The sequence below is a fragment of the Corythoichthys intestinalis genome, chromosome 8, assembly GCF_030265065.1.
Source record: "Corythoichthys intestinalis isolate RoL2023-P3 chromosome 8, ASM3026506v1, whole genome shotgun sequence".
NCBI classification, from domain to species: Eukaryota; Metazoa; Chordata; class Actinopteri; order Syngnathiformes; family Syngnathidae; genus Corythoichthys; species Corythoichthys intestinalis.
Genome location: NC_080402.1, coordinates 12,509,418 through 12,525,077, shown reverse-complemented (window position 1 = coordinate 12,525,077; position 15,660 = coordinate 12,509,418). Strand labels below are relative to the sequence as shown.

Below are 15,660 nucleotides of genomic sequence, written 5' to 3'. Positions count from 1 at the left end.
GAAACGCAGTGCTGGTCATCATGGGAAACGCATTTTTCCGCGAGGCAAAACACTACCACTTTTGTCCACCGGCGTCGCTAAAATCGACCAGAACTGAAAAATTACCAAGTGTTTCTGTTTCTTTAAGGTTTAGTACTGCCTGAGGAAGTGTATTTACAGAAAAATATGATAAAAAGGTACTTAAAGTGTTTAGTCAATGCTTGGGAATTTGAAGTTTCTTTATGGGTCCAAACGAGAGCAACTTAAAATAAAACATTTTCGTATGAAACAGTTAACATTGCGACAGAGTTGGAATGACACTAATGGCATTAGTTGAAATTTACACACAACAGTGTTTTCTCAACTATAGTGTAGTATTTTCACAAGGCATATAACAGTTGACAAGTGTTATATGGAGAATGTACTTGACATTGGTCATGCCAGCAACACAGTATGCATTCATCGTGACGTCATTATTCTAGTTTGACATGTCCCTTAACAAATTAATGCAAACCGTGTTTGGTTTTTCAACGTTCAATGTTTATGTGTGGGGTGAAAATATTGTAGCTGAAAGCTTGGGACTGGTTTTGCCATAAGCGAGTAAAATGCTGACCCATTTAAAGTCATATTTATTGCCCTGCGGTGCGGTACCATTTAAAAATACTGAACGTTCAGAAAGAGACCTCTACTGGAGAATATTTGGCATTGCAATTTGCAAAATATTAATACAATTATTCAGCAAATAGTGTACTTGTTATGTTATGTATTTATTTGTTAACGTTTTTAAAACATTGACTGTTATGTTGTTACTTTTCACTTTGCAAGCACAGTGACCTTCTCTATTACAAGAACACACCAGGCAGAAGACAAAAAAACATTTTAAAGTAGGTCCTTGAAGGGTCTTTCAGGCGCACTGGACACCTCTCGCATGGCCGCTGCCGATTGGTCAATTCCCACTCACGTTCATTTGACAAGCAAAATACTAGTAGTGTTAGCCTGTGCGCACTCCATCCATTGTGCATTATCGTCATCTGGACAAACGCAAACATGGCAGAAGAACGATCTGAACGATCCGATGGAAAGATTGTCAAAATGGAGATCGACTATAGCTCAACTGTAGACCAACGTCTCCCGGAATGCGAGAAAATGGCAAAAGTAAGCGGCCATGAAAGCGGGACCACCACCGGCTGAGTCATGATGCGAAATACTAGTTTCCTAGCATTTAAGCAAGTGTTATGCGTCTCAAAATTACAGTTTTACTGACTGAAACAATTATGCTAACTATCAGTTTGATGTTAATGAATAGCTACTTTGTAAAAACGTCCACAGTCTTTGGTTTTTATGCCTTCAGTGAGTTGGTATGTGATGAAGCTTGCTAGCATGCTAACAGGCGTAGCCATCCGTACATACACATCACTCGTAACTCACATACTGGTCCTGCAAAAAAAAAAAAAGCATATTGTGATAACGTTCATTATTTTCTGTTATGTACTGATAAACAGACTTTCATATACTTTAGATTCATTACACACAACTGAAGTAGTTCAAGCCTTTTATTGTTTTAATATTGATGATCTTGGCAAAAAGTCAAGAAAAAACAAAAAATCCCTATCTGAAAAAAATAGCATATCATGGAAAGGTACTCTAAAGAAGCAACCAACCTAATCATCTGAATCAACGAATTAATTCAAAACCCCTGCAAAAGATTCCTGAGGCTTTTAAAAACTCCCAGCCTGATTCATTACTCAAAACCGCAATCATGGGCAAGGCCTGCTGTTCTGACTGCTGTCCAGAAGGCCATCATTGACACCCTCAAGCAAGAGGCTAAGACACAGAAAGAAATTTCTGAGCCAATAGGCTGTTCCCAGAGTGCTCTATCAAGGCACCTCAGTGGGAAGTCTGTGGGAAGGAAAAAGTGTGGCAGGAAACGCTGCACAACCAGAAGAGGTGACCGCACCCTGAGAAAGATTGTGGAGAAGGGCTGATTCCAGACCTTGCAGAAACAGTGGACTGAGTCTGGAGTACAAACATCCAGAGCCATCGTGCACAGGCGTGTGCTGGAAACGGGCTACAGGTCCCTCATTCCGCAGGTCAAGCCTTTTGAACCTGAAACAGCGGCAGAAGCGCCTGACCTGGGCTACAGAGAAGCAGCACTGGACTGTTGCTCAAGGGTCCAAAGTAATTTTTTTCAGATGAAAGCAAATTTTTCATGTCATTAGGAAATCAAGGTGCCAGAGTTTGGAGGAAGACTGGGGAGAAAGAAATGCCAAAATGCCTGAAGTCCAGTGTCAAGTACCCACAGTCAGTGATGGTTTGGGGTGCCATGTCAGCTGCTGGTGTTGGTCTACTGTGTTTTATCAAGGGCAGGGTCAATGCAGCTAGCTATCAGGAGATTTTGGAGCACTTCATGCTTCCATTTGCTGAAAAGCTTTATGGAGATGAAGATTTCATTTTTCAGCACGACCTGGCACCTGCTCACAGTGCCAAAACCACTGGTAAATGGTTTACTGACCATGGCATTACTGTGCTGAATTGGCCTGCCAACTCTCCTGACCTGAACCCCATAGAGAATATGTGGGATAGTGTGAAGAGGGAGTTGAGAGACACCAAACCCAACACTGTGGATGAGCTTAAGGCCGCTATCAGAGCATCCTGGGCCTCTATAACACCTCAGCAGTGCCACAGGCTGATTGCCTCCATGCCACGCCGCATTGAAGCAGTCATTTCTGCAAAAGGATTGAGTGCATAACTGATATAATTAATTGAAAGTTGACTTTTTTTGTACCGAATAACACTTTCTTGTATTGGTCGGATGAAATATGCTAATATTTTGAGATAGGGATTTTTGGTTTTTTTTTTACTTTTTTGCCAAAATCATCAATATTAAAACAATAAAAGGCTTGAACTACTTCAGATGTGTGTAATGAATCTAAAATATATGAAAGTCTAATGTTCATCAGTACATAACAGAAAATAATGAACTTTATCATAATATGCTAATTTTATTAGAAGGACTAGTATTTAGTTGAGTAAATGCTAATAGTGGACAAATGTGTGATCCTAAAATATATACATTTTCACCAGGATGGCAAGCTGCAAGAGGCAGTTGAAAGCTTGTTGTCATTGGAGAAGCAAACTAGAACGGTGAGTCCGATTGTAATTTTTCATTTACTTTTTAGTATGCTAAACAGCACATGTCGTATTTATTAAATGCTTTTGTCTTGATCAAATATGAAGTATCAACATTTTTATACTCTGCATAGGCATCTGACATGGTGTCCACGTCCAGAATTCTTGTGGCTGTGGTTCAAATGTGTTACGCAGCAAAAGACTGGGATGCCCTGAATGAAAACATTATGCTGCTTTCTAAAAGAAGGAGTCAGCTCAAACAGGTTAGCCATAATTTTCCCATCAAGTCCCTTTCTCCCAGTCAAGTGATGCAACACTATTGTGTGAAATATTTTCTAAAGAATTTGCAGACGTTGTTGGGTGCTAAATTGCTAATAATGTTTATTAATCTTGTATTATATACAGATATTATGGGGGGAGGGATCCTAATCTGTTGTACTGTTTCACTCTTAACAGGCTGTTGCAAAAATGGTGCAAGAATGTTACAAGTATGTTGATTCTGTAACTGATTTGACCATCAAGCTGCGGCTCATCGATACTCTGCGCACTGTGACTGCTGGAAAGGTTTGCTGTATGCCAAATAATTGGCATGCATTATGCTTTCCCATTTTCATATTCAATTCAATTATGCAATTTTTAATTCCACAAATGCAATATTTTAGGGCTGCAGCTATCGATTATTTTAGTAGTCGATTAATCGATGAACTAGTTAGTTCGAATAATCGAGTAATCGGATAAGGAACATAAAAAATTAAAATACCTGAACTGACCCCCAAATGGTATAAAAAAATTAAGGGTCTATGTACAAGAACAAAAGAACAAATTGCTAACTTACATAGCAAAAGTCCGCTAGCTTAAATGCTATAAAATACTAAAGTTTTTTTTTTTTTGTTGTTGTTGTATTACATGCTGTTAACAAATGGTTCAGACACATACAGTGGGGAGAACAAGTATTTGATACACTGCCAATGGGTTTTCCCATTGACTGTGTATCAAATACTTGTTCTCCCCACTGTATTCCCACAAAAACTGACTATACTTTTAAACTAAATTACGAATGCATTAAAAAAAGCATTAGCTCAAACAAAAACTTAGCTTATGTTGGTCTTAACAGGGAGCATCTGGATTCAGCCATGTGAAATGAGGCAGACTAGAGGGCAGTGTATCCACCCACATCAATAAAACTAAATGCAAACACTTTCAAAACAAACCATTACAACACCACTTTAATTAAACGAATACTCGAAGCAGCAAAATTCGATTCTTTTTTTTTTTTCTAATCGAATACTCAAGTTAATCGACTAATCGTTGCAGCACTACAATATTTTTCATGTTGGAAATGTGCTGGAATTGTTTGAAAAGATTTGAACCATGTCCTCTTTGCAGATCTATGTTGAGATTGAGCGTGCCAGGCTCACAAAGACATTGGCTAATATCAAGGAAAAAAGTGGAGATGTAAAAGAGGCAGCATCCATTCTTCAAGAGTTGCAGGTAAGAAGCTAATGTAAGGATTGGGTGAATTGGTGATTGTTGTCATATATATTTTGTCCCTCCGTTCATGGACCTGATCAAAGTGTCCCTTTGATTCTCTCTCAAACCCCAGGTTGAGACATATGGCTCAATGGAGAAAAAAGAGAAAGTGGAGTTCATCTTGGAACAGATGAGGCTCTGCGTTGCTGTCAAGGATTACATTCGGACACAGATCATTAGTAAGAAAATAAACACCAAATTCTTCCAAGAGGAGGGCAGTGAGGTAAGACACTGAAGCCCCTTTTACACATACCCGAACTCCGGTTAAAACACAATTAATTGAAATGGGTAGCTCTTATGTGTGCATGCAATTTCCTGGGTTGACTGACAGAGATGACAAGGACATTTAACGGGTCGCGCCTAGTTTAATGTCCGGGACTTACCTGGGGCGCAGCATGTGTAAAAGCAGGCGCTTAATTCCTGGGTCACAGCACGAAGGCTGATGATGTAAATATAGCGGGTCGATCATCATTTCCTCTTTCTTCGCAGTAAGACTAAAAGCGGTAAAAATCGCAATTATCGACATGGCAAACTGGAAATGGCCAGATGTGGGTAGAGTAGCCAAAAATTTTACTCAAGTAAGAGTAGCGTTACTTCAAAATAATATTACTCAAGTAAGAGTAGCGTTACTTCAAAATAATATTACTCAAGTAAGAGTAAAAGTAGTCATCCAAAAAATGTACTGAAGTACGAGTAAAAAAGTATCAAGTAATGAGTACCGTAATTTTCGGACTATAAACCGCTACTTTTTTCCTTCATTTTGAATCCTGCAGCTTATAGTCCAGTGCGGTTTATTTGTTGATTTATTTGGGTTATTTAGGCAACACTTTATCTGACAGTGGCGTCATAAGACCGTCAGAATTATGAGATGACACACATGGTAATTACGGAATGCTTATGACAGATATCATTAAGTGTCATCTGGCAAATTATGTCACTAACTCCATTTATGTCCAGCTGGGATCTTACATCCATTCAAAAGTGAGCTAATTTGATTAATAACACTAAATGACATCTGTTATAGGCATTCACTTGTTCTCATGACAGTCGCATGTCGTAGTCATGATTGTCTAATGACAGTCTTATGGCGCCACTGTCAAATGAAGTATTACCAAATACCATAACTAGCAATTAATGAAACAGCTGGAACAGTAACCGAAGAAATAATTAGCACAGAACATGAATTTTGATTGTTATTTACTCCAGTAGCGCTGGGATGCATGCTAGGAGGCATGTTGGACAACAACAGTGTTGACAGCAGGTGGCAGCAGAGGTTGACTGTCTCCCCCAAGGGAGCAGTGATGGCCAAATGAAGCTTCTTGAAGCAATAAAGTTTTGCACCCAATCGGTTCAACGCTTCATGGTGGTTCATTTGGTCTTATTACAGTCATATGATGCTGCTGTCAAATAAAGTGTTACCGGTTAATACCTTCTGGTGTAAATATCCCATAGTACAGTGAGGACAGCTGCAGTTTATAGTCCAGTGCGGCTTATCGATCAACAAATGCTGTTTTCGTGTCAAATTTGGTGGGTGGCAGCTTATAGTCAGGTGCGCCTTATAGCATGAAAAGTACGGTAATACTGTGAGTAACTGCTTATTTTTGTTTTTTATTTTTATTTATTTTTTTTATAAACAATGGTATTTTTTTCTCTCAGCACAAACTTATCTATATAAACTGCTGGTGTAATGATACAGTAATCCATTACAAACCCACATTAAGCCAAAGAAACGAAGAAAGAAAATGATTGAATTCCAGCAAGAGAGAAAAAAAAACAGAAATGAAACATTATTCGTCCAAAGAGCATGAGTGTCCTGCCCTCTAGTGGAGAAAATAGTTCCTAGTTTGAATATTGAATACTGTAGTTTCTTCATAGTTATTATCATAAAATTAGGATCATATCTCCGATTTTCTGTGGCCAATCGGTGCTAAATAAAAGCTGGGAGAAAGGTTCAAATCTGCGCTTTCGAGTGATGTTGAGGGCAGCGCTCTATGTCAAATACTTCACTTTTTACGGTGCTTTAAAGATGCCACGTGGTTGAACAGGCTGGCATGGTCATAGAACAGCAAGCTTGTGTCTGATTGGTGTAATTGGGTCATATGATTATTGTTGCGACGTCTCATTGGTGAAATTAGCGCTACTCTTGGCAATGGCATGGCTGGCAAAAAAAAAAAATATGTAGAATAAAGAGGAAAAATGTATCAACTCTTGTGTAGCCCAAAGTAGCAGAGTAAGAGTAGCGTTTTTTCTTTACAAGTCTACTCAAGTAAAAGTAAAAAATATGATTTAGTCAAACTACTTTTAGAAGTACATTTTTCTCAAAAAGTTACTCAAGTAAATGTAACAGTGTACATGTAACGCGTTATTACCAGTGTTGTTAATAACGGCGTTACAATATAATGGCGTTACTAACGGCGTTATTTTTTTCAGTAGTGGGTAATCTAATTAATTACTTTTCTCATCTTGGCAACGCCGTTACCGTTACTGAGGACGTAAAGGGATGCGTTACTATGCGTTACTATATTGGACGAAAAGTCTGAGGGAGACGGACTCACCGAGACGACAGAGCAGAGCAGGAGTGTGGAGGAGGCAAGAAATTTGTGACGCCGAACAAACGCGATGCTAGGTAGCTCCAATAATACATGTTGTAGGCGATAGCCTTCAAACTACGCCCGCATGTTATGGTAGATATGGTAGACATGGTAGATATCACATGTACTGTCTATAGATATAACTAGATGCAAAATGACAGACATGGCACTAAATGCGTTAGTAGACAGCCGCCATCTTGAAGCAGTAGACTTTTTAGGACGGCTCTGTTGTAGAGAACCTTCCTAGCGAGCCTACGTAACTTTTTATATAAAATACTTCTAAATCGGCAAAATCTTGACTTGAATCTATCTTTAAATGATGAAATAGTTTTAAAACTTTCATATGTCGAAAGTAGAGAGAAAGGAACTAATGCAATAATGGGAGCAATTCTAGCAACTTTTAACAGTTGATTCAGGGTAAAGAGTAAATTAGGGTAAAGAATTGGGCTCGGGCCAATTGTACCAAAAACCTTCACAAAAAACTTCACCTAGTGTGGCCAATGTTTTTTTGTTTGTTTTTTTTAATTGAGGAAAAAAAAAAAAAAAAAAGTAATTATCACCAATTACTTTGACAAGTAACCAATTACTCTTACATTAAGGTAATTGAGTTACTAACGCAATTACTTTTTGGGAGAAGTAATTTGTAACTATAATTAATTACTTTTTTTCAGTAAGATTAACAACACTGGTTATTACCCACCTCTGTAAATAGCTAAATCAAACTGGAAACTAGAGCAGGGCGGTAAACCGAAAATTTACAGTCACCGAAATTCTTAACGATGACCGACGTACTTTTGACCATGTCGGTAAATTCGGTAAATTAATAAAACAAGAAAATATAGTCTTTTCATCCCGCTTTGATTCTGTGTTGTTCGTCTATGTTCATTCCCCTTTAAGAAACAGTCAATGGGCTTACGTAGGGAGTCACGTGATCATCAAGGAGCCAATCAAACAAAGCCCAGTAAGCTAACGCTAGCAGCTAACGCTACAAGCAAAACGTGATGGAGTGTGGCTTAAGGGAGGTTCACCAAACTTTTAACCGACATTTAGTAGACTCTTGGTGGCATCCAGACGGGCTTTCACCCGCTGTTCTCCCTGCTGTTCTCACGATTTCCGGAGATGGTGCTTTCAGTGCTTTCTACTGGTAGCCAGGCTAACGCTAGCTAGCGGCTAACGCTACAAATGAACGTGATGTAGTCGGATAGCGGCTCTAACTTGTCGAAACGGCTGAACTTAATGAGTGGATTGGGCATGGACTGCATCTAGCAATTACTATGTGGCATTATTTTGTATCTGTCTGTGTGTGATTCCTCTGATAGCTTTTGTGATGATAAAGCATTCAGCTTAAAGTACAATCCAACGGCGAAACTTACAATGACCGAGAAATGGCCCCAGCTATTTTTCTGTATGTGCTTATTTCTGTGTCATAATTGCTATCATAAAATCTTAAGCGTTTCATTTGAAGAAGATCAATATAGCTTTAATGTGTGTGTGTCTCTCTCTGTTTGTTTGGGGGTTCATTTGTGCGTGCATTTATTAAAAAATGCACTGGGGGGGACCCTGAAACCATAATGTAAACACTTGTATTTAATAATTATGTCACAGCAGCCATTAACAATAAGTTGTCTTTTTGAAGTGTACTGTTCAAGCTGCAAGTCATTTGTGTTACAATGACATGTTTGCACAGGCATATTGATTTTGATAATGTACATTGTTCAAGTCATACACGCTGTTATAAATGTTCATACTTGAATTCTTATTGCTTACATTACATTTTTATAAACTTAATGTTTAGACTGCATGTACAATTGTTAAATACAGTATATGAAATTGAATGCTGGTAAATAAATCAACAAGAAACAGTTAATCTGTATTTCATGCATTGATTCAGATTTTCAAATTATATAACAGTACGCTTGGGCGAATTTATCGTCATTTATCGTTATCGAGATAAATCTGCTCAATTTATCGTGATACATGTTTAAGGCCATATCGTCCAGCCCTACTGGAAACATAACGAAATTAAATGGCTACTGGATCGTACAGCCAAGGAAGAGACAGTCCATCGTCCATCTTTGGAAATATGTGGTTTATTTTGTTCTTGATGCCGACCAAAAATGACGTAATGTCCGGGTTATAAAACTGAGCCAGCCGGCCTCCCCGTACAGAAAGCGTCGAGTCCCCAACACCGGACAAGTCTGAAAGTGTCCGACCCGGTTTATTCCCAGGACATATATCCATGTCTGAAAGCCATGACACAGGTAAATCCTGTGTAGATTTATACTGGAATTTACAAGGATATAAGTATGAAAGGGGCTTGATAGCTGACACTATGCAAAATTTAACGAATTTGTATTTTTTTTCCCGAATAGAACGAATGAGCGAAGGTATAATTTTTTATCTGTATTGTAACTGACAATTTAAGAGACTTGTCTAAAGAGTTCCTTGTAGGGATGCCCCGATCCGATCTCGTGATCGGAAATCGGGCCGATCGATTTCAGAGGATTGTAATCGGGTGACGAGGATCGGGTTTTTAATTAAAAAGATGGGGTTTTTTTGCATCATGCTCATACAGCCTCTCACTCTCCCTCCTGCTGCTTTTCTAGGTAAGCAGTTCACTTGAGTTTGCTTGTTAAAGTTAATGATCATTGACAGGCGTTGAGGATTTGATCTTGCCAGAGAAGCGTGGGAGCGCTACCTTCAAAGGCGCTGAATGCGTCAATCATCGTTTAGCTTGTTAAACACTAGAGCTAGTTGCTGTGGCAACTCATTTTGTGTGTGTGTGAGAAAGTGAGTGGCTGTTCTCAGCAGTGTGAGCAGATTTGAGTGAGCTCACTCAATGAAGCATTTAATAAAGACAAGACAATTTTTTCTACATTATTTTTGTTTAAAAATAATTCACATTATGAAGGTGGCACGATGGGACAGTAACATTGTTAAAACGTTTTGTTTTTGGAACAACACTTTTTTTCGATATCTGATTGGGACTCTGTATCAGCAGATTCTCATAAACAGGTGACTCAGACTCGGGTGCAAAAATATGTGATCGGGACATCCCTAGTTCCTTGCCGATTACGCAGTCAGCTGGGCTATGCCCAGTTTCGAGCATGACCCTGAAGAAATCTGCTTTAGAAAATGCATGGATGGACGAACAGCTCAACTGACAACTATTTTCCCTGTGAACAATTTAGGAGCTGAAGCTTAAGTACTACAACCTAATGATTCAGGTGGACCAGCATGAGGGATCCTACCTGTCTATCTGCAAACACTATCGAGCCATTTATGACACCCCTTGCATCTTGGAAGACAGCAGCAAGTGGCAACAGGTACATTAGTTCTGCAGTAAATGTTTCGTCTCCTAATCGTTGATGGATTTGCCGTAATGAACAAATGTGTGTGCAAACCTGTGTTTCAGGCTCTGAAGAGTGTCGTGCTGTATGTGATTCTTGCCCCATATGACAATGAGCAGTCTGACCTCGTACACAGAATCAGTGCAGATAAGAAGTTGGAAGAGATTCCCAAATACAAGTCAGTGAAATAAAACTCCCGGTGCATCCGAAAAAGTATTCAGAGCGGTTCCCCTTTTTCTTGTTAGTTTACAGCGTTATTCTAAAAATCTATCAAGTCATGAATTCCCCAAATTAAAAAGAAAAATGCTCTAACAGACCTAACACACACAGGAAAATAACAATGGTGGGAGGCAAGTTAATCGCCCTGAATGCTTGTGCCTGACCTTAATAGTACAATGTGAAATCAGTGGTTCATCTCATTTTGATCAACCTTTAGGGACCTCTTGAAGCAATTCACCACCATGGAGCTTATGCGCTGGGCTGCCCTGGTGGAGGATTATGGGAAAGAGCTCCGAGAGGGCTCATCCGGGAGCCTCGCTACAGATGTCTTTTTGTATTCTGAGGAGGGAGAGAAGCGGTGGAAGGATCTGAAGAACAGAGTGGTGGAGCATGTAAGTCAAGGACTCATATATAGACTACGGTTGAAAAACTGGCTGAAGCATTTGCCTGCAAAATACATTGAGTATATCAAGTCTAGGCTTGTGCCGGTATGATATTCTGATGGTATGATAACCTTATGCTAAAATATCACAGTATTGCAATTACAGCTCTAAAATGATATCTCAAGGTAACAACCTTGAGATATCTGGGTTTAGAAAAAAAATCCATTGAACAGGATTTTTATTTTTCAAAACTGTAAGATATGCTTGATTGTATGACCATTATACTCTGCGGGTTATACAAGTTTGCGCTCCCACAGCTATTATACGCGCGCTCCCAATTTATTATGAAGAATACAATTTTAGCCCATAATAATGTGCTTACGTTTTTATTACCGGCAATTGCTCACATTCTGCCGATAATTAGATACACACACATATGTTGATTCATCACACAACGTCTCAGTACGTTTCCACCAAGCTACTTCGAGTGCAAATGTGTGTTCAAAACAAAGTTATTTTGCTCGCTCAAGAGTGTGACTGTTAATTTAATCAATGAGTGTGACTGTTAATTTAATCAATGAGTAGAATAAGGAACTTGCCCGATCGAAACTGACACGTTGAACAACAGTGTTGTAACTATATTCTGCCCAGCAACAAGCCCTCATTAAAAGTCAGCAGCGCGGGGAGCTCTGAGAGAGACTTCGATGAGACGCTCTCAGTCACGTTGCCCGATCTCAGACCTCTCCCCAAACTGCAGTTGGTAAAAGTCCACTCTCTGACTCCTGCCTCCTTGTGTCCTGCCTTTGTCACCTCGCTCTGGGTCAACAGCTAAATTGAAGAAGGTGTTTTAGACCCAACGAAAAAATTAGCAAATTGGAACATAAGTTTAATGTTAAGATAAAATATATATTTATGGCGGAAAACATTCAGGTGACTTGAAGTTCCGCTATGAGACCCCAAATTTGGCGATTTCAAAATTGTCCTATACGCATGTGTGATACATCATTAGAAAGCTTAAAATCTCAATTTTCTTGGGAAGAAAGTTTTTGAACAGGAGAGCATTGTTAAAAAAAAATGTAAACAGCAAAACCCTAACTGGAGGTGAGAGCACGCGAGAGCATAATTTAAGACGCCATGATTTTAACGAGATATTATCGCGTACTTACCTCTTTACGATCCAAAAAGTCCATGTAGCATGTATCACTGAGTGTCAAGACACATGACTACAGCTAGATTTTTGGGGGATTTTATGAGTGAAACATGGTAATATAACAAGAGCCGCGATGCAGAAATCGCAGACATCAAGGAGTGGTCGAGATTTTCATATATTTTGTATATTTACCCTTTTAAACGTTTTTTTTTTCTCAATGTTTCTTTGTTTGGATCGATTATTTATCATCTAAAATATTGGCGAAAATGCGATAGTAACGAAAAAAATACAATTAAGTGATAGTTATGAGGTAGATATCCGTGACTTTTTTACACGCCTTTTTCATTGTGACGTCATTTGTTTAAAAGTTTAAAATATGCGAGTGAATAATTAATTTTTTTTTTTTACTAAATATTAGACATCAATTAACGATTCTAAGCTGAAAATTACAGACATTTCGAATAATGAATGCGATTACTTACCTTTTTATGGCACAGTTGAAACAAAAGCGGTTGCGCGACGTCTGTAAACGGGGCTTTTCCAGGGTAAAACGGACAAATTAAAAATAGTTCGGGGGCATAAAGCGCCGTGAATCTGCTATGGCAGCATATAGACATATTGTTCAATCAAACAACAGGTCTTTTGGCTCAAAATACAGCAGTTTATTTTAAGGAGGGGTGCAAGAGCAGAAACAGCTTTTTCAGCCTTGTCTGTGTTTTCCACACACAAACACTTTGACCCGTATCATGTTTACATTATACAAACATTCTCTTTCTTAACACAGACAGTTGCCAGAGAGAAAAAAAAACACCACGTTTTACCACCGCTAGAGACACGGGAGTTAACTCTGGTAGCTGGTGGGAAATGTTAATGACAGTGTTTACTAACCTTTAATTTTGTATACATGCAAAATCATATTGAAGGTACTGCCTCCTCGGCAGCCACCCTCCACAAACATATTTTACATGTCGGTTGGCCCTCCTCCTCTAAGCTGCAGGCGTCAGTAACTTTTCTGTAGCCGATGTATTCCCATACCAGCGATTTCGTTTTCTTTGACCGGGGAAAAAGTTCCGGAGTTTCACCTCCTCAAGCCATCGTGTAGCACAGCTGACTCACTGACACTGACCAACAACCGGTGGGGGAGGGTTGAGTCTTACAGCTGCAAGTGAGGGATTTCGCCAAGCATTTTTGGAAAATAAAAAATAGCTAATACCTTAGGGACGCTATGAAGGAAAAATTTTGCTGTTTTGAAACCTTGGCGTTTTCATACCACGGTATACCTTGAAACCGTTAATAGGCACATGTCTAATCAAGTCTAGTTTATCAATATGTTCCAATCAAGCAATTGTAATTTGCTAAAAAATACAGGATGCACAGCAATACTAAAATGCTGTGGTCATCCCATCGCTGACATCATCAGGCTGATGTGTTAATAAAGCAGTTCCTGGCCAAAAACGGGGTCAACGAATGTCCCAAACGTCATCACAAAAACTTTAAATCATTAGTTTTTTTATTTTTTGTACTATTACTGTCCTGTTACATCAGTGGTACTGTCGCTTTAAGGACCATCTTTCAGTCTGTTTTTTGCGCTTCATTGTTTGCTGCATCTTTTCCAAAAATTTCAGGGCTGCCCGACATGTTGTGGCACAAAAAAGACATCCGTACGGTCACAATATTATTATAAAACATGTTCATTAGTTACTATAACATAATCAAAAACTAAACATGTTGATTGAGATGTACATCTATGACAAATGTATTTTCCTTTCCACAGAACATAAGAATAATGGCCAAATATTACACCAGAATCACAATGAAGAGGATGGCCGGGCTACTTGACCTCTCTGTTGATGTAAGGACTGATTAATGGTGCAAAGGCATCTAGTGGGGCTGCAACATTGTTTGCTGGAAACAACACTTGGATTTTTATTGGTTTAAATGAGAGCAAACAAGTGAACCCATTAGAAATTATAATTCTAAGCATTGTCGTTATTTACTAAGGACACACAAAATCTTCCCTAGTTGAAATACTCCATAAGGAAAAATCAAATGTGATATATTCTACAGGAATCTGAGGAGTTTCTCTCCAGCCTTGTTGTGAACAAGACCATCTACGCCAAGGTGGACCGTTTGGCTGGGATAATCAACTTTCAGAGGCCCAAAGATCCCAACGACCTACTCAACGACTGGTCACACAAACTCAACTCCCTTATGTCGCTGGTCAACAAAACAACACATCTCATTGCGAAGGAGGAAATGATCCACAACCTGCAGTGAAACGTTGGCATTAGTTGTTTTACTGTCTTGTATTTTTTCTTCTTCCTTTTGATGGATGGTTTTTGAATATATATGTTGGCCAACAACAGATCTGCAGTATAAACACAGCAGCGTAACTGTTGGATTGTTTCATCCATTAAGTTTTGATAATAGGACTGCTGCAAATTCCATCATACGTTCTTGCTATGGCTCCATTCAGCATTGTTAAAGCTGACCGTTTACTTGTCCTAAAAAAATAAAGTCCCATTTGTGTAATAAATGTGTAAAATAGTATTTCAATAACATACTAGTCCTTCTCAAAAAATTAGCATATTGTGATAAAGTTCATTATTTTCTGTAATGTACTGATAAAAGTTTTAGATTCATTACACACATAGTTGTTCAAGCCTTTTATTGTTTTAATATTGATGATTTTGGCAAAAGTCAAGAAAAACCCAAAATCCCTATCTAAAAATTTTTTGCATATTTCACATTGTGGCACTGCTGAGGTGTTATGGAGGCCCAGGATGCTTCGATAGCGGTCTTACGCTCATCCACAGTGTTGGGTCTGGTGTCTCTCAACTCCCTCTTCACAATATCACACAGATTCTCTATGGGGTTCAGGTCAGGAGAGTTGGCAGGCCAATTGAGCACAGTAATGCCATGGTCAGTAAACCATTTACCAGTGGTTTTGGCACTGTGTGCAGGTGCCTGGTCGTACTGAAAAATGAAATCTCCATAAAGCTATTCAGCAGATGGAAGCATGAAGTGCTCCAAAATTTGCTTTCATCTGAAAAAGGTACTTTGGACCACTGAGCAACAGTCCAGTGCTGCTGCTTTGTAGCCAGGTCAGGCGCTTCTGCCGCTGTTTCAGGTTCAAAAGTGGCTTGACCTGGGGAATGCGGCACCTTTAGCCCATTTCCAGCACACGCCTGTGCACGGTGGCCCTGATGTTTCTATTCCAGACTCAGTCCACTGTTTCTGCAGGTCCCCCAAGGTCTGGAATCGGCCCTTCTCCACAATCTTTCTCAGGATGAGGTCAGCTCTTCTGGTTATGTAGCGTTTCCTGCCAC

The 15,660-nt window shown here is 39.2% G+C and overlaps 1 protein-coding gene across 1 annotated transcript; it reads left to right on the top strand.

Moving 5' to 3' along the window:
• The first annotated feature begins 909 nt into the window (after nt 1–909).
• Nucleotides 910–14,867, top strand: psmd12 (proteasome 26S subunit, non-ATPase 12). Its single transcript, XM_057842980.1, has 11 exons — nt 910–1,134; nt 3,064–3,123; nt 3,243–3,371; nt 3,565–3,672; nt 4,495–4,599; nt 4,712–4,861; nt 10,421–10,555; nt 10,645–10,757; nt 11,016–11,190; nt 14,106–14,183; nt 14,399–14,867. Exons 1-11 carry the CDS (start codon nt 1,027–1,029, stop codon nt 14,606–14,608), a joined length of 1,371 nt encoding a protein of 456 aa, XP_057698963.1. The 5' UTR covers nt 910–1,026; the 3' UTR covers nt 14,609–14,867.
• The last annotated feature ends 793 nt before the right edge of the window (nt 14,868–15,660 follow it).

Coding starts and splice junctions, on each gene's coding strand:
- psmd12 (XM_057842980.1), top strand. CDS start 1,027: ATGGCAGAAGAACGATCTGAACGATCCGATGGAAAGATTGTCAAAATG. Junction 4,862..10,420: donor TCCAAGAGGAGGGCAGTGAG/GTAAGACACTGA, acceptor TGAACAATTTAG/GAGCTGAAGCTTAAGTACTA. Junction 10,556..10,644: donor ACAGCAGCAAGTGGCAACAG/GTACATTAGTTC, acceptor CCTGTGTTTCAG/GCTCTGAAGAGTGTCGTGCT.